Genomic DNA, 25,579 nt, shown 5'->3' with positions numbered 1-25,579 from the left:
TCCCAGAGTCTACCGTTCAGCAGTTCTTCATACTGCACTCCTCTTCAGTCCACATCAATCGTCACCTGGCTTCCCCATCTTGTCGTCGTCTTACAACTGCTCTCCTTCATAGATTCTGTACATTCTAGACCTCTTCTTGCAAGTCTTTCTGGTCACATTCTTTTAATGTGGGCAGGCCATCTCAGCCTATTTTTTTCCATAGTTCTTTTAGGGGATTCATCTGACGGTGTGTAGTTTTGTTTCAATCATTATCACATCTCCTGTCGTCTTACCCAGGATCCCTGGTAGAAAACACATCCCAGTTGCTTGTAGCCTGCTCAGATCTTTCTTTACCCAAGTCCAGCATTCTGATCCATTGGTAAAAATTGGCAGGTAAAATGCCTTGTACACTACAACTTGGCTTTCGCAAGTACTTTCCAATTTCTAATTTTATGAGTTATGTAATAATAAAATTTTCATCAATTGTGTCTCCTCTCCGAAATTTCGTCCTTGATATTTCCTTTCTTGTTTAACTTACTTCTCAGATATTGAAAAACATCTACTTCGTTAATTAGTTGTCCATTACAAATTCCACCTTCACTATTTATTTTTCCTGCTGATGTTCACTACCTCATTGTTTGCTAAGCTTATTTCCATGTGTTATTCTTCAATTGTCTCTGCCTGGTATTTAGTTGTTCTTTTTAATTTCTGCTCGTTTTGTTCCTAAATCATCTCATTATATGCATGTGCTATGATTTTAATGCCATCTTATATTGATTCTTGGCGAAGTTTCTTTATTTTTGTTGTCCATGACTATAGTAAAGAGCACTCGAGAAAACACACATCCTTAGCGAACATATATGATTTCTTGCTATCTATTATAGTGCAATACTGTTATTTGTTGTACAAATTTCTTCTTCTGAGCTGCATTCCTTTTGACAATAGCAGTCTATTCAGACCTTACCATATCTCTTCCCTTCTAAATGCATCGAAGTCTTTTTTATATCTATAAACGCTACTATGATAGCTTTCCCAAATTGCTGTTTCCTTTCTACTGGTTGCCTGGCTGTAAATATGGCATCTGTAGTTGATCTTCCATGTCAAATCCTTGTTGCTCTCCCTCAAGTCCAACATTTGGTCCACATGGTAGGAGACTATCAATAGCAGGAAGTAGCGGATTGCCCACAAGGAGAAGGAAGTGGGGACTGTGTGTACCACGAGCCCCCTATGGTAGTTGTTTAAGGTCCTACAAGAACACTGGAAAATGACAGCCAGCGCAGCTCTGGTGAAGCTATGAAATGTCCAGCAAGCCAGTAGTGGATAATCCTTTTGCTTTCAACAACCAATAAGCTAGTGCTTACATATGATGATTAATATGTTGATACCAATTTCTTGAATGTCGATCGTTATGACTGTTTTCAATTCATTAAAATTTAATGCCTGTGTGCATTGTAAAAGTAATCCCAAAACCTAAATTCTGAAGGAATTCTGAACTTGTCAAAAGACCAAAAACGGGTCAACCGATCATACCTTTACTGGAAATCGGCTTTAAACCGTGTCGTATGATGTTGTGGCGTGTGACATTGCGCCATACACAAATAGGAAGAGAAGAAAATACTGACAATATGTATTATGCTCCCATATTATGAAAGTTGTGGTCACAGATGGGTCTGTAGAGAAGCCCATGATCCTGGGATGGTTGCTATTTGTCGAAAACAATGAACGAGAATACGAAATCTTTTTTGTGTGATACTGATTCGTAGGGTATCCCGAGGCCTCGGTTAAGTTAGATGGAGACAATCAGGGTCTGAGGTGGAAAATGGTACCGAAAGTTTCATTTTGTCCCCCAAAGATAGCATGAAAGAGAAGCATGAACATGTTCGATTCTTGGTTTTGGCTTGTAAGCACTGTCAGGGGAAGTAATGCTTTGATGAATGTGCACTGACGCCTCTCTTTCCCGGCAGGTGGAGACCATCGGTGACGCGTACATGGTGGTGTCGGGGCTGCCGGTGCGGAACGGTACACAGCATGCCCGCGAGGTGGCTCGCATGGCGCTGGCGCTGCTGCAGGCCGTGCGGGGATTCACCATCCGCCACCGGCCGCACGACCAGCTCAAGCTGCGCATCGGCATCCACACAGGTAGGCAACCCAGCAACACACAGCAATTACTGCGAAGTCCGGGGCGTTCATTGCTGATGTAGCTGTTCTTTAAAATTCCCTATGTTTGTACTGTTATTCGTAAGGAGAGACAGCAGATGCTTTTGTTGTAAGCTATGTGAGTCACTTGCAGACTGTCCATATTACTCAATGGGTAAACCGATCACAGCAGTCGGCAATTGGCGGACCACGGCGCATTCCTTGACCGTGTTAGGTCAAGAACTGGTCAGCGAAAAATACGTTTTAAGCACAAATTACGTTCTCATATTAATTAAAAAATATTTTTCTGTAGGTAACGATTCGTTTCAGCGTCACCCTTGTAATTTTTTCCAACAGTGTAAAATTAACTGCTGAATAATTACACTGAAGGGCCAAAGAGATTAGTATAGCCATGCGTATTCAAATACAGAGATATGTAAACTGGCGGAATTCGGCGCTGCTGTCGGCAACGTCTATAAAAGACAATCAGTGTCGAACGCAATTGTTAAATCGGTTATTGCTGCTACAAGGGCAGGTTATCCAGTTTTAAGAGAATTTCAAAGAGGTGTTATATTCGGCGCATGAGCGATGGAACACAGCATCTCCGAGGTAGCAACGAAGTGGGGACTTTCCCGTAAGACCATTTCACGAGTGTACCGTGAATACCAGGAATCAGCCACAACATCAAATCTCCGACATTGCTACGGCCAGAAAAGGATCCTGCCAGAACAAGACCAACGACGACTGAAGAGAATCGTTCAACGTTACAGAAGTGCAGCCCTTACGCAAATTGCTACGGATTTCAATGCTGGGCCATCAGCAAGTGTCAGTATGCGAACCATTCTACGAAACATCTTCGAAGTGGGCGTTCGAAGCCGAATGCCCACTCGTGTACCCTTGATGACTGACTACGCATTATAAAACTTTACGCCTCGCAACACCGACATTGGACTGTTAATGACTGGAAAGATATTGCCTGGTCGGACGAGTCTCGTTTCAGATTGTATCGAGCTGTTGAGTGGTACTTAAGTAAACAAATTAGTGAAATCAAAGTGAAGTAGAAATTAGAATATAAATGAAAAACTTAGTTTAGTTTAGAAGAATTACACACTGGCAAACAGCGAGAAGAACAGCATAGCAGAAGAGACAGTGACCATGAAGTCAGCAAGTTCCACATAAGCGGACGCTGTCGATTCAGCCGTCAGGGCATCGCCCGACCGGCTCACGTGTTTCTCAGTTGTCACATGTGAGCAAAGGTCCTCGCCTACATTCCAAGAGCCAATGACCGACGTTAAGAAGATTCTTCGAGAAGATTTTCAACGTGACAGAAGAGGCAATGACCGGCTCACGTGTTTCTCAGTCGTCACATGTGATCAAAGGCCCTCGCCTACATTTCAAGAGCCAATGACCGACGTTAAGAAGGTTCTTCGAGAAGCTTTTCAACGTGACAGAAGAGGCAATGACCGTGAAGTCGTTCACCTCCAGTGAACTGAAGTGAATAAATACGCGAGACGCAGTGGGCCCGACAGACGAAGGAAGAAGAGAGGAGTAGCAGTAGTTTTCAGTCAGTTTCGGTGCTGAAGACCGTCATGCAAGAAGAGACTGCATCATGCACAGACGCACCAAGTCCGCCGCTGTAATGGAGTAGCAAGCAGCAGCCTCGGCGCCAGAAGACAGAAGTTAAAAGGTATTTGAAGTCTGATTTTTACGTACCCGGGTGACTCGTGAGGACAAGAAGGAGACGGCCTCACATCAGCAGTCACCTGTGAACTGGGATGAAGATCTGACAGCCGAAGACTGGCAAGCTGGAGTCCGTTGTTCGAGTCCGGGACACTGGCCTTCCCCTGCCGCGCCGCTCCGCTGGCCGACGCACAACACACGCGGCCGCTTAGAGAAGAGAAACACTGGGACGCCACATCCAAAGTATCACCATCCGATGCACAACTTCGCTCGCAATAATTAAAAGGGCCACCTCGCGCTGCGCGTCTCCAGTCAGCTGGGCGAGACGGCGACACGAGATACACACCGATACGCGTAATCAGACGCCGCCGCCGCCGCCACAGCAGAAGGCTTCGCAAACGACACAGCTGCCGCTCTCCGAACCAGAACATCCAGTAAGATACAGTTGTACGAAACTTTCAATAAAAGTTATCTTATCTAAAAATGCTGTTTCATTCTACCTCAAACCCGAGCCAAGGAAGAACCCACCCTGCCCACATGTTGTTAAGAGAGAAAAATTAATTTATTTAGTATTTTCACCCTGACATAATGCTTTAGAATCAAATGCCCTTTTCAGTAATGCTCATCCTGACAACTGACTAGCATCAAAAGAGAAAACCCAGTTACATTTAGTGTCAGAACTGTTAGAGAGTGGATAGACGTGTACGGGTGTGGAGACAACCTTATGAATCCATTGCCCCTGCGTGTCATCAGGTGACTTGTTGGAGGCTGTGTAATGGTGTGGGGCGTGTGCAGTTGGAGTGATACGGGACTCCTGAGACGTCTAGATACGACTCTGACAGGTGACGCTTATGTAAGCATACTGTCTGATAACTCGCATCCATTCACGTCCATTGTGCGCTTCGACGGACCTGGGCAATTTCAGCAGGACAATACGACACTTCACACGTCCAGAATTGCTACAGAGTGGCTCCAGGATCACTCTTCTAAGTTTAAACACTTCCGCTGGCCACGAGACCTCGCAGACATGAACATTATTGAGTGTATCTGTGATGCCTTGCGACGTGCTGTTCAGAAGACATCTGCACCCCCTCACACTCTTACGGATTTAGGGACAGCCCTGTAGCATTCATGGTGTCAGTTCCCTCCAGCTCTACTTCAGACATTAGTCGAGTCCATGGCACGTCGTGTTGCGCAGTTCTGCCAGCTAGCAGGGGCGCTGCATGATATTACGGATGTGTACCTGTCTCTTTGTCTCTTCAGTTTATAAATCAATCTCAGACTATGGCAGCGTCTGAAACCTCCATTAAATCGGAGAAGGCATATACATTTGACCACCATTCTCCTGTTAGTAACTCGAACAACAGCTTAAAGCTACTTCATGAAACTTTGGACGAGTTCACTCGACGGCGGGAATCTTTGACATCGAAGCGCCTCCTTTGCAGTGCGGCTCCTTTGCACGCGGTTTCATTGGTGTGCGGCGGGATACACTGACACAAAAGTTGCGTGCTATGTGTCGGGCGAAGGTATTTTCGTAAAGACCGAATCTAAATAAAGTACACATATTTTATTGTTACTTTGTCAGTAGTTATTGCGTTCTCGCATGAAGCGTTTCGGAATTATCGAGGCTTATAACGTTTCTTTTGCATCTACATGAATCCTAAGAGGCGCAAGGTTGATACTGAAAATAAGGCGTTTTTGACCGAGTGGACCGAACAATATTGTTTTACGCTGCCTGACTGGTATGGAGCTGTTCCTGTTTGTCTCATGATCAACAGAACTGTCGCTCTTGCTACAAGTGCCAGTTTAAAACGACACTACGAAACAACTCATCAGCAATTCCATAAAAATTTTCTTGTGGGTAGTGAAGGTCGCCAAGAAAGACTCCAGGCACATCTAGCTTTAAAAAAAAAAAAAAACATGCTATCGTAATTTTCTCTATGACCGAGCAAGAAAAATCTGTAGAAGCGGCGATGCGTGTGTGTTGGACATTTACTAAATACCAGAAGCCATTTTCAGACTCTGAGTAGTAAAACAAATGTATAATGGAAATGGCCGTGGCACTTTTTGATGAGAAAAACATGTTGTTGACGCAATTCAAGGTATTCCATTGTAGGCAAGAAGTAATAAAAGACGAAGCTAAATTTTGGCTGCTTTCAATAAAAGTAATTTGTTCGAACTTCCACAGAAGTCGACTTGCTATGCCCTATCTCTAGATGAATCATGCGATGTTGTTGGTGAAGAGCAATTGTCCATTTAGGTGTGATTCTTGGATACTGGAAGTAACGAATTTAGAGAAGAATTGCTAACAATATTGTCGTTGAAAGGCAAGACCTCCAGAGAAGATATATTTAAGACTTCTGATGACTAAATCAATCATTAGTTACGATAAAATGGTGTCTCTTTCATCTGACTGGGCCCCAGTGATGATCGGCAAAGAAAAAGGACTAATAAAGAGAATCAGAGATAAGAATGCCGAGCTACTATCTTATCAGTGCGTAATTCACCAGGCAGCAATTCATGGAAAACTTAGTGTGATTCTGTAAAAAGTAATTGACAGGTAGATCAAGTTGACTAATTTTATGAGGTCTGTCTCTGCTTTTCACCACAGACGGATCAAAGAGATTCTTTCTGAGTGCGATTCAGTGCATTCTGACTTAGTGCAATACAACAGTGCTCGTTGGCTAAGTAAAGGTCAAGTGATTGAACGTTTTTGGCAAATAAAGAAAGTAACGTCCTTCTTAGAAAACTTGGATTCACAAGAAGCAAGACACCATTGGAGTCCCTGGCAGACGAACTCAGTACACTAGCTGTAGCTTTCTGAAAGACATTCTGAAACATTTATATGCACTCACTACCGAGCCACAGGGAAGTGGGAAATTACTATATGATCTGATACAAAGTGTGTCTTCTTCTCGTCGCAAGCTGGCTATCGTTGAAAAAGACATTGCAAGTCAAGAATATTTTCACTTTCAAGCAATTTATGAGTAAAAAAACAATTCTGGAATAGACATTTCAACATTGTAAAATTCTATGTCAGATCTTAAGATGGAATTTGCAGCAAGATTCCAATACTTTTCAGAGATGGAGAAGCTGTCGAGATTCTTAACATCGCCTTTTGAAGCTTCTCCAGCGGCAGAATGGACGGATGTGGTTGCGAAATAGTCCTACCTTTCAAAGCCTTTATTTCGAATGGAGATACCAGACTTGCAAGAAAACATTTCCTCGCAAATGTATAAAACTGCATCCGCTGAAAAAATTTGAATGGACATGTCTCAGAAAAATATGAAAACTGCAAAAAATTAATCACATACGTGGCTATTATGTTTTGCTCCACATACACATGTGAAACTGATGAACAAGTATCGCTCAAGATTAACGGCTGTCCACCATTTAGACTGTAATGGCATAAGCTGTTCCCAACATGAATAACTTTAAGAAACTAGCTCAAGACCGCAAATGAAATTCCTCCCATTGAGTTTTTAATGAAGATGTGGCTATCTGTTGTATTTCAAAATTATTGACTGAAAAAAAAAATTGAGGAATATAAGATTTTTCTGAATTTTGTAAATACATACATGCTTGTCTTTGCATTTCATATTAGTTTGAGCATGAAAATTAAAATAAAAAATTAGTAAGGAATGTGAGCTTTGTTGTGGATTTTGGAATACATGTATGACTGACTGTTGTATTTCATATTATTTTGTGAGTGAAAATTTAAAAACATTAGTGTGGAATATGAAGGTTTTCTTCTGGACCTCGATAAAAATGTCCAAAACTATCTGAACCCATCTAAAATTACATGTCAACCACCCCCCTAGTCTGTATTTGAGAATGAGAGTGCTTAGTGACCTCCAGCAGACTTTGCACATGGTTTTAAAGGTTTTCGAAAAATTTTCTCGCCCACGTCGCACACAAAATGATGAAAGGAAAAAAAGTTTGTTACTTACTGTTTTTCCGCTATACATACAACAGACATTCGGCATCTGGCATAAAGTTTCAATTTGTTATTTATTTACTATCGTCTCCATTCGCAACACATCTTGCAGACAGTTCCTGTTTGTACTACCGAATGTACTTGCAAATCTATACCATTGTACTACACATTGCTCGGGAGATATCACATCATAAGCATAGAGATACCTGATTATTAACCTTTCTTAAAGGGGAGATATTGGTTGAGAGCACGTGAACGTCTCAGCTAAGATCGCTTGTGAAGAACCTTTATTGTCGATTACCGGTTTCGGTAAGCATGGTTACCACTTTCAGATCTCGATAAAAGGTTATTAGGTGTCTCCCATACTAGCTGTACATGTCCCCATTCTAAAACATTGCCAGTTATGGGAGGAACGAGATGAACAATGAATTGGGAAAAAATCACAGTACACAGAGTAATTCGCCATATGTTCGTGTCCCATACGAGACACTACTGTGTACTTCATTGCGTCAGCCTAGCGGTGCCCTGAGTGCGCTGGAGTGCACAGTAGTGTCTCGTAAGGGACACAAGCATGTGGGGAATTACTCTGTGATTGTGGCTTTAACCGCAACTTAGCTATTCATTGTTCATCATTGTTGTACACCTAGTACAAGTCACCATTGTAAAACATTGCCAGGTACAGCTAGTACAGGAGACGCGTAATAACCTGCATGCATACCGAAACCTTTAATCGACAATAAAGTTGCTTTTCAAGCGATCTTGCTTAAGATGTTCACTTCCACTCAAGAAATCATTCCAGATTGCCCCTTACCACTGAAAACGAGTAAACTAATAGAGTGATTAGATTCTTTAAAGAATCGGGAATGGGGCGGTCTACCCACTAACAGCCCCACGAGATTTATAACTGATAGCCAGGTAGTTTATCAGTTTTAAGCCCGACAATGTAATATCATTCTGTATAACTTTGTGTTGTATTCCCAATGATTAATATTTGTATCCGCAGTATGCATAAACTGACGTTACTACCTGACGTAGTAACTGGAAAATTATCGATAGAAATTGTCAGTTCGATTGAAAACGCTTCAGATTAAGTATGCCTAACAAAGCGATTAGATACAAGGATGAACTTTTGGATCAAATAACCATTTTCAGTACATGTACGTAATTGAGTAGTCAAATCTATGTACTTCCAGGTGATATTTCTGTCGTAATACACAAAGAAAATTTATGTAATATATATATGAAGGCTGAAGTGACGATTGGAGATTTGTAACAGGACCAAGATTCGAACCCGAGTCTTCTGGTGGCTGCGTAAATGCGCAAAACACTACGACACCTGGCACAGTGATTTTGCACAGCTACGTGAATGGCCCTAGCACGTTTGAAAATGCCATATCAGCGGTGAAAACGCCGTCAAATATTATCCAATTATTACATTGCCGCAGGACGCCTCGCGTTAAATCATGTCTCTAATAATTATCTCTGTGAATGCTATTACCTCTTAATCACTATCAAGAGTTTTTGGAAATATCCCCTTGAAAATAAAATTTCTGAAAACTGTTAGCATTCGCGATTTTTAATTATTCCTCTTTTTTCTACTATATAACAGTTCTTGAAATAGAAGATCTCGTTATCACTGCACTCGTTTCCTTTTACGAAGGATATAAATAGATTATTTATTTTCTTGGGGAGAGGAACAGTTCTTTGACATTTCTTTCTCTTACTTTCTCCATCGGACTTCAGCTTTTTATCTTAGACTACGATCACATCACCTTTTCTATTACCTGAACAGGGTGAATTAAGAAAAGGTACAACAACGGGACGAAAATCTAAGACTACAAACGAGACGATATAAATTGTTATTTAATTTTTCGCTGGACTTGGGTATCCATTTATAACAGCTCATCACCTATCCACTAGAGGTGGTCTGAAACAATAGTGAAAGCTTAGTCACTATTCGCCACCATAGCCTTTTTGGCAAATTTAAAAATAATATGTCATTTCAATAGACGTGAGCTTCCTCTGTGAACAGCTTCCCACCCTATTTCATGCACTTCTTAGATGGTTCCACATGCAAGCTCATGAAACGAAGAAAGTGCTATTCATGTTTTAAGATGATACTTGTGTAAAACCATTCCTCATTATACCGTCATTTCAAGAGCTCTCCACCATGTACTCGTAAGTTACCACTTCAGTATTAATTATTCATCATAGTCCATTTTCTGATGACCACCATCACATCATCCGTATCAAAATGACTATAGGAACTACAGAACAATTCGATATTTTACTGAAACTGCGCGAGTAGTAGTTATAAGTGTCTCTGCTTCGGTTTGAAGAATGTAAATTGTCCCAGTTATATCTGAAGGCCCCACACAAACTCTCAACTGCTTATCATGTGTCATGCCCATCGATTAACCAAAACAAATTTCGTGCAAAACTTATAGCGCTGTCACGGTCTCTTTATATTATTCACGTTGTTCTTGTTGTGGTCTTCGGTCCAAAGACTACACTGATGCAGCTCTCCATACTTCTCTTTCCTATGCAGATCTCTTCATCACAAAATAACATCAAGTTGAACCTGGTTGCTGTATACGTCTCTTGTTCTTCCTCTACGACTTCGCCGCTCCCCTCCCACCCGCGCCCATCGCTCTTCCTCGCTTCCCTCCACGGCTTTATCAACAGATCCCATCTTTAAGCCAAGGAAAGCCATAAATTTCTTTTTCCCCAAGTTCTATTGAGCGCTTTCTCATTAGTTACGATATCTACCCACCTAATTTTCGGCTTTCTTCTGCACCACCATATTTCTTGACTGAACTGCTTGCCGTCCACGATACATTCCCGCGCAAGGCCACATTTTAGACAAATACCTTCAGAAAAGACTTCATCACATTTAAATTTGTATTCTATGTTAGCCAGTTTCTCTTCTTCAGAAACGTCATTCTTGGCATTTTATATCCTCTCTACTTCGGCTAACATCACTCATATTACTGCGCAAGTAGCAAAAGTGATCTACTACAGTTAGTGTCCCATTTCCTAATCCAATTCCCTCGTCATCGCTTGATTTCATTCGACTACGTTGTTTCACTTTCTTTGATGTTCGCCTTAAATCGTACCAAGACACTATCCATCCCATTCAATTGTTAACCCAAAACCATCCTCTGACAGAATTACAAGGTCATCGGCGAACCTCAAAGCCTTTAGCTATTCGGCCTGAACATTAACCCTTCTCCAAAATTTTTTGGTTTACTTAACTGCTTACACAATGTACAGACTGAATAACGTCAGAAACAGGCTTCAATTTTGTCCTACTCTCTACTCAACCTCTGTTTACCTTTCATGTCCTTCGACTCTTGTAACTCCTGTCTGGTTTCTGTGCATGTTGTATGTTACGTTTCACTAACTGTATTTTGCCCTTGCTACCATCAGAAATTGAAAGAGTATAATCCAGTCAACACTGACGAAGCATTCTCTAAGTTTACATGTACTTTAAACGATGATTTTCTTGTCGTTAACGTATCTTATAAGATAAGTCGTAGGCTCAGTTTGGCATCGCGTATTCCTACATTTTCACCAGAACCCAAGCTGATCTTCCCCGAAGCCGATTTCTTGCAGTTTTTCCATTATTCTGTAAATAATTCATGTCAGTATTATGCAATAATGATTTATGAAACCATTAGTTCAGTAATACTGACACCTTTCAAAACTTTCTTTCTTTGGAATTTGAAATAATTCAGTCTTCTGAAAGTCTGAGTGTGTCTTCCCTGCCTGATACACGCTACATACCAAGCAGAGTAGTATTGTAGTGGCTAGCTTTCATAAAGATCTCAATAATTGCGAGTGAGTTTCGTGTGTGCAGGGGTTTTCTTTCAACTTAAGTCTTTCGGCGCTCTGTAAATTCCTCTCGCTGCGTCATATCCCCCATCTCAGTCTACTTCCCTTCTCTTTCTATGTTACTGTGTGCTAGTTCATTTCCTTTGTATAGTCCCTATGTAGATTCCTTCCATCTTTCAGGTTTCTCTTCCTTACTTAGTACTGATTTTGCATCTGAGCTCTTGATTGTTATAGGTATGCTATCTCGTTCTCTTGTTTTCGTGTATGTCGTATACGTATCACTCAAAAAATGGGTCTGAGCACTATGGGACTTAATTGCTGAGTTCATCAGTCCCCTAGAACGTAGAACTACTTAAAACTAACTAACCTAAGGACCTCACACAGATCCATGCCCGAGGCAGGATTCGAACCTGCGACCGTAGCGATCACGTGGTTCCAGACTGTAGCGCCTAGAACGGTTCAGCCACACCGGCCGGCATATATCTCTCCCCCGGTTGGACATCGTTCTATAGATTTACATTTTTCCTCTACACATTCCAGCTTAGATTTGCACATTATGCACTTTCTCTCGGTTACATTTCTAGCTGTTCGCATTCCATTTCTCCTTCTTCATTTGCTGTATTTGTACATTTTCCCTTTCATCAATTGCAGCCAGTATCTTCTGTGATATCGAAGCCGCCTGCAATCTTTCACCTCTCAAAGCTTCGCATTCGTTTTTTAGTTTTATTCCTTCTCCATGCTTCAGTCCATGTTTGAAACTCTCAGCAATCTCCGATTCTTTCAATCTACCCAGGTTCCACCTCCCATCAATTTGCAGTTTCTTCAGTTTTAATCTGTAGTTTATAAATAATATATTGTCGTCGGAGTTCACGTCTACCTAAAGGGATATATTACAGTTTAAAATCTGCTTCAGAAATCTGTCACACCATTACATAATCAAAATTAATATTACTGTTGTCTACAAGTTTTTTCTATGCATACATCATTCTTACATGAAACTTAAACCATGTTTTAGCGGAGATTAAATTATGCTCAATGCAAAATTCTATCAGGCTTTCATTCCTTTCGCCCAGTCCATATCACCATAATGTTTTTCCTTTCCTTCTTCGTGCTATCGAATTCCAGTCACCCATCACAATTAAATTTTGGTCTCCCTTAACTGTGTGAATAATTTGTTTTCTCTCATCATACATTTCTTCGGTATCTTTATTAATTGCGAAGCTAATTGACATATAAACTTTTACTTCTGTGATGGGTGTTGGCGTTGTGTTTATCGTGGCTACGATAATGCATCCGCTGTGCTGTTCATAGTAGCTTACCCGCTTTCCTATTTAAATTCACTCCTGTTTTATCCTTATTTGATTTTGTGTTTATGACACTGTATTCACTTGACTAGAAGTGCTGTTTCTTCTGGTACCGAATTTCACTAATTCCCACTATCCCTAACTTCAGCCTATCCATTTCAGTTTCTAAAATTTTCTAATCTATCTGCTCGATTAAGAAATGTAATACTACACGCACCGACACGTATAATGGCATCCTCCTGACTAGTCCCTTTCCCTGAATCCGAATGTGGGGTTATGACTATTTCACCTGCGCATTATTTTACCCAAAAGGGCCATTAAACCATACAGCAGACCTGCATCTCCTCGGGAGCAGTAGCGGCTCTGGTTTCACCTTGTTTTCAGCTTTACACTGTTCCAGCATAGCAAGACCATTCTGTCTGACGTTAACAAGGTTAGACAATTCAGTCATCCAAACTACTGCCGTTGCTACTACTGAAAAGTCTGTTGCGCAGCTTCACGAATCACGTTTGTCTGGCCTCTCCACAGATGCCCCTCCGTTGTGGTTGCACCTATGGTGCCCTATCCATATCGCTCAGCCACGCAAGCCACAGCGCACGGCAAGGTCCGTCATTAATGCGGAGACATAATTCATACTGCGCAATAGTACTAACTCTCACAGCCGGCGAAACCCGCGACCGGCCATCCTGATTTAGGTTCTCAGTGATTTCCTTACATCGCTTGAGCGAATCAACCAACCAATCTCGCAGCCCGCGGCGAGGTGAATATTGTCTAGCTCACAGCCGATGTCACTCCTCTGTGAGCTCATGATTTACTGCTAGCTTTCACTTACGCAACGTATAGTAGGCGCCGATGGATTTCCTCCCACTCGTCATGAGATTAAAACAGTTGTAAGTAGGCTGTTTAGGTTTTTATGTTGGTAACGTCACGTAGCGCTCTGTATGAAAATCACTGACTGTGCTGTGTGCAGTCTGTGGCTGGTTTGCATTGTTGGAATTTGCTATTGTAGTGTTGGGCAGTTGGCTGTTAACAGTACGTAGCGTTGCGCAGTTGGAGGTGAGCCGCCAGCAGTGGTGGATGTTGCGAGGGAGATGGCGGAGTTTTGAGAGCGCATGATCTATAATTGTTGTTGCGGTCTTCAGTCTTGAGACTGGTCTGATGCAGCTCTCCACGCTACCGTATCGTGTGCAAGCTTCTTCATCTCCCAGTGCTTACTGCAACCCACATCCTTCTGAATCTGCATAGTGTATTCATCTCTTGGTCTCCCTCTACGATTTTTACCCTCCACGCTGCCCTCCAATGCTAAACTGGTGATCCCTTGATGCCTCAGAACATGTCCTACTAACCGGTCCCTTCTTTTTGTCAGGTTGTGCCACATACTCCTCTTCTCCCCAGTTCTATTCAATTCTTCATCATTAGCTACGTGATCTACCCACCTTATCTTCAGCATTCTTCTGTAGCACCACATTTCGAAAGCTTCTATTCTCTTCTTGTCCAAACTGTTTATCGTCCACGCTTCACTTCCATACATGGCTACACTCCATACAAATACTTTCAAGAACGACTTTCTGACACTTAAATCTATACTCGATGTTAACAAATTTCTCTTCTTCAGAAACGCTTTCCTTGCCATTGCCAGTCTACATTTTATATCCTCTCTACTTCGACCATCATCAGTTATTTTGCTCAGCGAATAGCAAAACTCCTCTACTACTTCAAGTGTCTCATTTCGTAATCTAATTCCCTCAGCATCACCCGACTTAATTCGACTACATTCCATTATCCTCGTTTTGCTTTTGTTGATGTTCATCTTATATCCTCCTTTCAAGACACTGTCCATTCCGTTCAACTGCTCTTCCAAGTCCTTTGCTGTCTCCGATAGAATTACAATGTCATCGGCGAACCTCAAAGTATTTATTTCTTCTCCATGGATTTTAATACCAACTCCGAACTTTTCTTTTGTTTCCTTTACTGCTTGCTCAATATACAGATTGAATAGCATCGGGGAGAGGCTACAACCCTGTCTCACTCCCTTCCCAACCACTGCTTCCCTTTCATGCCCCTCGACTCTTATAACTGCCATCTGGTTTCTGTACAAATTGTAAATAGCCTTTCGCTCCCTGAATTTTAAACCTGCCACCTTTAGAATTTGAAAGAGAGTATTCCAGTCAACATTGTCAATAGCTTTCTCTAAGTCTACAAATGCTACAAACGTAGGTTTGCCTTTCCTTAATCTTTCTTCTAAGACAAGTCGTAAGGTCAGTATTGCCTCACGTGTTCCAATATTTCTACGGAGTCCAAACTGATCTTCCCCGACGTCGGCTTCTACCAGTTTTTCCATTCGTCTGTAAAGAATTCGCGTTAGTATTTTGCAGCTGTGACTTATTAAACTGATAGTTCGGTAATTTTCACATCTGTCAACACCTGCTTTCTTTGGGATTGGAATTATTATATTCTTCTTGAAGTCTGAGCGTATTTCGCCTGTCTCATACATCTTGCTCACCAGATGGTAGAGTTTTGTCAGGACTGGCTCTCCCAAGGCCATCAGTAGTTCTAATGGAATGTTGTCTACTCCCGGGGCCTTGTTTCGACTCAGGTCTTTCAGTGCTCTGTCAAACTCTTCACGCGGTATCGTATCTCCCATTTCATCTTCATCTACACCCTCTTCCATTTCCATAATATTGTTCTCAAGTACATCGCCCTTGAATAGACCTTCTATATACTCCTTCCACCATTCTGTTTTCCCTCCTTTGCTTAGAACTGGGTTTCCATCTGAGCCCTTGATATTCGTACAAGTGTTTCTCTTTTCTCCAAAGGTCTCTTTAATTTTCCTGTAGGCAGTATCTATCTTACCCCTAGTGAGATAAGCCTCTACATGCTTACATTTGTCCTCTAGCCATCCCTGCTTAGCCATTTTGCACTTCCTGTCGATCTCATTTTTGAGACGTCTGTATTCCTTTTTGCCTGCTTCATTTACTGCATTTTTGTATTTTCTCCTTTCGTCAATTAAGTTCAATATTTCTTGTTACCCAAGGATTTCTACTAACCCTCGTCTTTTTACCTACTTGATCCTCTGCTGCCCTCACTATTTCATCCCTCAGAGCTACCCATTCTTCTACTACTGTACTTCTTTCCACCATTCCTGTCAATTGTTCCTCCCTGAAACTCTGTACAACCTCTGGTTCTTTCAGTTTATCCAGGTCCCATCTCCTTAAATTCCCACTTTTTTGCAGTTTATTCAGCTTTAATCTACAGTTCATGACCAATAGATTGTGGTCAGAGTCCACATCTGCCCCTGGAAATGTCTTACAATTTAAAACCTGGTTCCTAAATCTCTGTCTTACCATTATATAATCTGTCTGATACTTTCTAGTATCTCCAGGGTTCTTCCATGTATACAACCTTCTTTTATGATTCTTGAACCAAGTGTTAGCTATGATTAAATTGTGCTTTGTGCAAAATTCTGCCAGGTGGCTTCCTCTTTCATTTCTTAGCCCCAATCCATATTCCCCTACTACGTTTCCTTCTCTCCCTTTTCCTACTCTCGAATTCCAGTCACCCATGACTATTAAATTTTCGTCTCCCTTCACTACCTGAAAATTTCTTTTATCTCATCATACATTTCTTCAATTTCTTCATCATCTACAGAGCTAGTTGGCATATAAACTTGTACTACTGTAGTAGGCGTGGGCTTCGTGTCTATCGTGGCCATAATAATGCGTTCGCTATACTATTTGTAGTAGCTTACCCGCAAACCTACTTTTTTATTCATTATTAAACCTACTCATGCATTACTCCTATTGTGTGTTTATAACCCTTTATTCACCTGGCCAAAAGTCTTGTTCCTCCTGCCACCGAACTTCACTAATTCCCACTATATCTAACTTTAACCTATCGATTTCCCTTTATAAATTGTCTAATCTACCTGCCCCGTTAAGGGATCTGACGTTCCACGCTCCGATACGTAGAACGCCAATTTTCTTTTTTCCTGATAACGACGTCCTCCTGAGTAGTCCCCGCCCGGAGATCCGAATGGGGGACTATTTTACCTCCGGAATATTTTACCCAAGAGGACGCCATCATCATTTATCCATACAGTAAAGCTGCATGCCCTCGGTAAAAATTACGGCCGTAGTTTCCCCTTGCTTTCAGCCGTTCGCAGTACCAGCACAGCAAGGCCGTTTTGGTTAATGCTGCAAGGCCAGGTCAGTCAATCACCCAGACTGTTGCCCCTGCAACTACTGAAAAGGCTGCTGCCCCTCTTCAGGAACACGTTTGTCTGGCCTCTCAACAGATACCCCTCCGTTGTGGTTGCACCTACGGTACGGCCATCTGTATCGCTGAGGCACGCAAGCCTCCCCACCACCGTCAAGGTCCAAGGTTCATGGGGAAGATATATAATGACTTTTTAACACTATTAAGGTAAATACATTGTTTGTTCTCTATCAAAATCTTTGATTTGCTAAGTATGCCTATCATTAGTTAGTACCTTCAGTAGTTTGAATCTTTTATTTAGATTTAGCTGGCAGTAGTGGCATTTTTGTGAGGTAAGTGATTTGGGAAAGATATAGATCAGGGCCATTCTTTTGCAGGGATTATTGAAAGTCAGATTGCGTTGCGCTAAAAATATTGTGTGTCAGTTTAGTGTTGATCAGAATAGGTAAAGAGCGAAATGTCTGAGTACGTTCAGTTCTGCTCAGCTGTTTGAAAATCAAATAACGTAAGGGGTTTGTCAGCACAGTAATTCAAAAATTTTTCTAAGGGGACGTTTCACAGTTTGTCACAAACAAGTTTTAATCACATGTGACGCAATGCCAGTGCATTAGAACCCCCCCTAATTATGAGCGTAGGACAATGCAGTGTTTATAACAGTGGCATGCTCAAAAATTTTTAGACGGTCATAGTGTCCTGCGCCTTGTTTCAGGTCCGTGCGTGGCGGGCGTGGTGGGCCACAAGATGCCCCGCTACTGCCTCTTCGGGGACACCGTCAACACCGCCTCCCGCATGGAGTCCAACGGCCTGCGTGAGTACCACCCGACTGACATAATTCAGTAGGTTTACTCTGTTCACTTGCTATTCCTACATCTAATGGGAAAATGCAATTTGTCCATAAAGTCTAGCAAGCCTTTCAATAAATCGTAACTTCGAAGATACTAGAGACAGAGAATCGTGGTTTGTTGTAAAACGTTTATGACCTCTCAACGTTGTTTTCCTTTGTATTTTGGTCTAGATTTAGTTAGGAGTGCATCAAAATGGCGACAGACTATGAGGAGGTACAATGTATCATCTGATATGCAGAATCCATATTTGTGGCAACGGTATTGGGGATTACCGACGTCGCAACTGGAGGGCAGCACCGGCAAAAACCAGCGTAAAGATTTGTTTCAAGAACTTTAAAGAGACAAACAATTTCATAGGCGTTCCTCGAAGTGGACTTCCTATTCTATCTCAAGTATGTGTTGATAAAGTGCAAGCTACATTTCAAAACAGTCCCCAGTAGTCAATTCCTCGCGCATCAAGCAAATTTCCGGAAGGACAATCAATTGTCCATAAAATGTTGTATATGCGATTACACATTTCTGAGTACCAAGTGCAAACGGTCCAAGAATTGTAGCCAAACAATCGTCCAGTGCGGTATACGTTCACGGATTCTAGGCTGGCCTCCATAGATGTCGACAAAAACTACCAGAGGAAGTGCCTGTTGTCGGATGAAGCAACGTTTCACACTTCTGAATACGTTAATTTCCACAAAAGAAGGATTTGAGGCATCGATAACCCATGAGCGGAAACATCCGTCATTGCTCGGAGCGCCGTGTTTCGTGTGGCTTAATGCACGATATGGTTGCAGGTCCATTTTTCTACGCAGAGAAAATCGTAACTGGAAATGTTTAGCTGGACATGTTAGAACAGTTCCTGCTATCACAGACTAAGGGCTGCAGCCGCTCATCGTCTCCCAGCATGGTAGAGCATCCTCTCTTTGTGAATGACACATTTCGTGAGAAGTGAGTGATGGTGCCATCTCTCGATGTCACGTCATTTGACTTCTTTCTGTGGACTATGTCAAGGATCTTGTGTACACAACACAAGTCAGTGACATTTTCACCCTTCGTGTATGAGTCAAGTAATCAATCAGAACTGTTGTTGTAATTCTGACCCGTACATGGGCATAACTAGAACACTGCTTGATGTTCTATGAGCGACGAGAGGACCACTCATTGAAATTCTGGCAAAACATAAAAGAACATTGCAAACTACTAAACGTTTTACAACAAAGCACTGTTTCCTCTGATTGTTTTGAAGTTACGATTTTTTTAAAAATGTTAGCGGGACTTTATGGAAATACTGTACACTTGCCTCAATTTTTTAGGTTCAAAATTATGATAGATGAACCTACAATAAGAATCGTGTGATAAGTAACCATTAGTCTGAATTGCATATTTAAGGTTCAGTGAGCATTGGGTAAGTAATGTCTGTGATCCACGTGTTGTAGATTGCCAGTGTTTCACAACGAACTACTGGCTGCCGCACGGACGTAGATAATGCTATTTCGAAAGAATACACAACCGCCTACGACATGTCTAAAGCGAGGTTTAACATTGTTTATAGTGCGTCACTGGTTGTCGGCGTTAGGGAATTACTAGTTACAGGATCTTGTAGATTTTCACTTGATTTATGCTGCTACAAGATGTCTTTCTAGCAAACGGACCAAGAAAAGATCTGTAATCGGGGTCATTCTAACAGGAAGATACTTATCACTGTGGAGAGAAAGTTACGAGTGACTTGGGTGTGGAAGTCTCTGACAACATCTACCGAAGGATCTTGTCAAACAATTGTTATCATTGTAGAATATGAGGGGATATTGCTGGATCGCACAGAAAAGATTCGTCATTAAGCGTCCATCAGCTTCCAGACACTCAGACACTTATATGAATACGGTGTGGAAAATAGTAGTGGAACGCCTATAATACTCTATTATAAAATAGAAATGTAGGCAGTGAACGCTCTCGTAGTGTTGTCAACTGCCACGACACCAATGTGTGGAGAACTGAAAATCCAAATGACATGTTGATATCAGCTCACCCTCAATCAATCTCTTTGAACAAGTGGCCTGGAATAACCTGTGAGCTTATGTTGTTACTGTGAAATGTAAGTTGTTTATGTCAAACAGAATCGGAATATTTATATTGGACCATACGGTATCTTATCTAATTACTTCAGTATGATATCTAATTAGTTTGATATTTGGTATCATGTCTTTTATCTTGTCCCCAAAGTTTTAGGATATGTCCGCCTCCCTAGCTCACTGGTCAGCGTAGATGGCTGCCATGTGGAAGACGCTGGTTCGATTCTCGGTACTGCCAAGGATTTTACATTTATGGGAGGAATGGTACAGGGTGCACTCAGCATCGTGATGCTAACTGAGGAGCTACTTGACCCAATAGTAGTGGCTCCACGGTCTGGAAATCTACAAGAGGGCCGGGAGAGGAGTGTGCTGACCACATGCCCCTCCAAATCGCACACGCACGACGCCGCATGGCACACGATGACACGACGGCCGGTAAACACCCCTTGCGGCAACACGACCTGTACGAGGAGCTCGTAGTTGGTTACGGTGTGCCGATAATTAAATTTCTTCCACTTATCTCCATCCCAACGAAACAATTCATCGACTGTCTACTTTACGATAATGCAACAATATCCCCGTTGGTTTCAGTACCCCAGTTACTGGCGTTAATAAATGCGTTTCTAAATAAAATCTTTAACACCCAGCTCTTTAAAGTAACATCTTTTGACAATCCATTTGCACTACCCCACCGCCTAAGCCGCTAGGTAATTAATCTGTATCTGTATGTAGATGCCCAACGAAGACAGTAAACTATCATTTGTTACCCAAGAATTTTTTTACTAAGGCTAAATTATGGCCGTAGAGACTTGAAAAGGGTACTGGAATAGCGACAGTAATTCTGTGACCAGTTGAGATCCGTATGTAATGAATGTCAAAGTCATCATAAGTTTTATTGCTTATTATAAATCTTTACACAAAACGAGTATATTAGTTGCAATGAAGTGTAACACGAGCCTATTTAAAAATCCTCTCTATTGACAGGTTATCACAAGAACATGAAACAGTTACAAGTAACCCACCTATAGGTGGGTTACTACATTATTAGCGCACTGATCCGTTTCCACGATCTGACGACAGCGGTTGCCAAAATTTGAATTCGTAATATTATGAATGCTAGAAGGGCGTCTTCCTCCTACTCATTAAATGTGGGCCTTGTGGCTCATTGCTGTGTGACTGCGGCTTGCCCCACATGGAAGTAAAGGCACCCACTGTGAACACAGGTGTGAATGGAATCAGTTGCACGCCCATTTTGAGGATGAGACATGCAACCTACATCGTGGCTCTGCTGGTGTATGGGACAAGCTGCATCCACACAGTGAATAGCCTCAAGGCGCACAGGTGTAAACACATCTTAACACATTAACGTTTACTAAATGCATTGCGACCTATACATGCCGAAGCCGACTGCAGATCTTACCATTCTTTTTAACAGCGTCGTTGTGTTAACCACTAGCGCTGCTGTTGGTGTCCACTGTGGTCGACACCTGTGATCCAGGAAAGCTGCCCAACGAAAACTTTATATAATGTTCCAGTTGGAGAAGCAAATTGAAATGACAATTCGAAGTGATCGTATCACTAGCGGCGATAGAAGTGCCATCTTCGCTCCGCCTGTCTTCCCTCGTAACACTCGCACCTTCTTCGAGAGTCAGCCCTAGCCTCTCACGACCAATTCACCAATTACGAGACACAATTCTCGTGGAGCGTCCTCCCACTTCTCAGTAATTTTCCAAGACTACTACGTAACACAGGATTGATCAATTCAATTCCCACATTTTGCGCCCAGAAGCTTATAACTAAAGAAAGGAATGCCTTTTGGCTCTGTCCTGTCGGTGCCTCAAAGGAAAGCGTTAACATCTTGTTTCCTATGACACTCCAAAGATTCCTATCTGCTTTATATGCATATAACGGCTCAGATAAAGATTTTTGTGGGAAGAGAAAGTTTCAGTCTCGCACTTACAGAATGCTCACACCTGGTGTGCCGTATTCTGCCGAGGGCATAGAGCCCCTAATTACCAGTTGCTTTCACAGAGCCTGCATAGTGTCCATCAGTATGTTGCTCTCCTATCGACAGACTGTCCGCCCCCTGGTAGCTGAATAGTCAGCGTGACGGTTTGTCAATCCTCTGGGCCCGGTTTCGATTCCCGACTGGGTCGGGGAATTTTCTCCGCCCAGGGACTGGGTGTCGTGCTGTCCTCATCATCATCCTATCATCCTCATCGACTGCCGGTCGCCGAAGTGGCGCCAATTTGAAATACCGGCACCCGGCGAACGACCAGCCAGACGGGGGACCCTAGCCATACGATTAATTAATTAAATCGACAGACTGGCGCCGTCTTCTCTGAATTCTCCAGCCAAGGCTCATTGTGTTCCGCCTTCCGGGACCTTTACTGTACTTTACAACGCCCTCACCGCAGGAAAACGCCATAGGAACGTGGGAGCTGTCGTCATATCGTGCAGAGCTCCAACGACGGCGTTAACTGCTCTCAGCTCAGAGCCATTTTGAGCATCTCAGATATCGACAACATCAAAGTCGACGAAACAATCAGTTACTCAGTCTTTAGCATTGTTTAATCACAATCATAGAAAATGATACGTTATTGTCAGTCTTATTTACTGCTGATAAAGTACTGCAGCTTGAGGTGGCTTTGCGATGAGGCCCTGTAAATTAAAATCGACTCTGAGTTTATTTCCGTGGCGATTCCTCGTTTCCTTGATCAGAGGGGGCTAATAAATTTCCCAAATATCATTAGTTTCTCTAGACCCGCATTTGGCCGTGTATTTTTAATATGTGTGACGGCCCCTGATATTTTATGCATCCATTCGTTAATATGCACTTCTATCCGCTTTTGTTCGGTGTAATTGAATCCTGCTGGTGATGTGCTCCAAGCACGGCACCATCCACGGGGGCTGTGGATTAGCATATTGACAAAAGACCGCGAGTTACTGATCGCGACGCCCCGTTATTAGTTCGGCCCTGCCGCCACGGAAGTGGCTAACGGAAACGATATCCCCGCGATTCGTTTCTATACAGGGGGAACTGATTGCAAATTTGGGAGTGTGACAATCAAAACAGTCCGGTTAATTTCTTCATTGTCTGTTATCTTCGGCAGTCTGGGTTGAGTATTGCCAGTGGCGGATACCCTACTAATACCGATTCATTGGTTGCAAAACTGCCGAGAAAATTTTTTTCCTATCTTTTTAATGTTGAGCTCAGAAATGGAATTCCAATCAACTTGTCATTTTCTCGATGGAATATCACCTTTATTTACCGTTATTTTGATATGGGTGTGACGTCATATGTATTTAGAAGGAAATTAGAATGGGACAGGACGTCTCCTTATTCGTAATACATCTATTAGTGCTTTGAAACATTGCTTCATCAATGTTTAACAGTTTATTTTTGTTCAAGCGATGAGTAAGTGAACTACAAAAAACAGTGTTAATTTATAATTAAAATTATGAGAATGGCAATCAATATGAATAAAAACATAAAAACCTCTTGCATTTCAGTGAATATAATTAGGCATACGACAAATTGTTGTTGGTGGTGATATACTTTAATCACATTCCATTTGTTTTTGATGTGACATCTACTACTAGTATGGGCACAAAATCAGTCATTAAATGAGCTATTACGCTAAGCATGTAGTGACATCTACTGTTATTAAAATAATGGGCTTGCACCAAGTTTTTGGGGTACGTTTTTATATTATCATGGCAGTATCGGAATTTCTTTGGTATATATAACAAACAACTAGACCGAACTGTTACCGAAAAGAGCAATGACAACTACAAGCGACTGACATTCTTTACAACCATTTTAGTGCTCTCAGTCAAGAAAGTGAAATATATAACAAGAATTAAATGCTCTTTTAATAAATATAACAGAGTACAACAAGTGTGTTGTTTTAAGAAAGACGATATTCGTATGCACTGTCAATTAAACGCGGTCCATACTTCAGTTTAAAATAAACTGTAAGTAAAATGTGGGTCGTTAAGATGGGCGTAAGCTTTCTATAATTCCGTGACGTAGGTTGTCGGACTTCGTGGGAACACATTCTTCACCATATCATACGGATTTTTGCTCAATCGTTTAGAATTCTCAATTGAATCGTCGCTCGATGCGTGTGAAATGTCGTACGAAACTTTGATGGAATTGTAGAGTAAACCCTGCTGAAGTTATTTACTAAAACCTGTGGCGCGCAACGGATAAACGCAACTGTCTCTGTAGGAATAAAGAACGTCGATCGTTTCTTTGAGCATTTAATATTCATAACTGAACTCAATATTCCTCACAAAATCCCAAACTAAAGAGTTTTTGGAAATACACTTTGCCAATTACTGGTCAGACACAGACTGTGAGAAAGTATAGACGGTCTGAAGATCATACCTGGTAAAGATAGACCTTTATTACAGTCAAATTTGGTTACCACAAAATACACAGTGAAGACATCGCGAACAGGAATTCATTTTACAGGGTCCCTTTTAAAACTATGGAAATAATTTATGTACTGCATTAATTTGATTAGTAGCAAAGTCCTCTTAGCAGAAATCAGGATATGAAGCATGGAAATCTTTGAATCATGATTAATTTTGAACATCATCTATCAGTCTACCGCAAGAGGCGGGAATCTGTGAAACTACTGCTTGCTATACCGTTGTAAGGCCACAGGGTACATAATATGAATAAAACCAAGCCTTGGGATAAACACCCAATCAATCTGATAAAAACTCGACACGTAGAAATGCTACCAAACGTACAGGGGTTTATTCCACCCAGTAACGTTAGCGTCATTGATATTACAGAAGATGAAAGTTCAATACATGAAAATGTTGCCAGTGGTATAGCGGCTCGTTTTATTCAATAGAATGAGCTCTTTCTTAGTGGTTAATATAACAAAAAAGGCACGAAGAATTAAAAACATGAAAACCGATGGGAAACTCGACTGAACATATGTTGGAAGATCACTGAGGGTGACCGAATGATCGAATGATCACTGGAATTTAGTCTATCAGAAAACAGCACATGGGTTTATCATTCGTGAACTACAAGATCTGTTGCTCCTGATCGAATTCATTCACTGACGCTAAACGCTGCAATGGCGTAACACCCCACGAAATTGCATGCATTAGCTTATTACTCTTTGGTGTGTGGGGAGGAGGGACAATGAGCTAAATCAAGGCTACTGTGTTTATAACACGTGGTCTGGCTCTTACAAAGCACATTAACTCTTTCATGTAATATATAGGAATTTAATCGCAAACAAAACAGAATTTTCACCAATAATACGTTTTGAACCAAATTTAAACTTGTTGATTGCTATGTCTCCATCGTCAATATAGCCTACAGTAAGGAATCAGGACTTACATCTGGTCATGGTCTAAACAACAGACATACTCACAATTCGCTGGCCCCACCAACAGTGTCTCTAAAAAGCAGCCCCGCACGGCGGTGGGAGACAGGACTACATTTTTACATGGATCGGGAAGAATCCGGTATGCTGGCTAGCCAACAGAGCGGACCAAAAAGGCATAAGAAGCTCTGAGGTTAGGGGACGCTGTGTTATTGGACATCTATCGAAC

General features: G+C 41.8%; 1 protein-coding gene across 1 annotated transcript in view; it reads left to right on the top strand.

The window, feature by feature from the left end:
• Nucleotides 1-25,579, top strand: part of LOC124795601 (atrial natriuretic peptide receptor 1-like) — a 369,591-nt gene that overhangs the window by 306,506 nt on the left and 37,506 nt on the right. The window contains exons 17-18 of the mRNA XM_047259672.1: nt 1,944-2,118; nt 17,795-17,893. Of these exons, the coding sequence (XP_047115628.1) occupies nt 1,944-2,118; nt 17,795-17,893 (274 nt within the window). The remainder of the gene's footprint in view (nt 1-1,943; nt 2,119-17,794; nt 17,894-25,579) is intronic.

The sequence above is a fragment of the Schistocerca piceifrons genome, chromosome 4 (genome assembly GCF_021461385.2).
Source record: "Schistocerca piceifrons isolate TAMUIC-IGC-003096 chromosome 4, iqSchPice1.1, whole genome shotgun sequence".
In the NCBI taxonomy this organism is placed as follows: domain Eukaryota; kingdom Metazoa; phylum Arthropoda; class Insecta; order Orthoptera; family Acrididae; genus Schistocerca; species Schistocerca piceifrons.
This window is presented reverse-complemented; position numbering and strand designations above follow the sequence as displayed.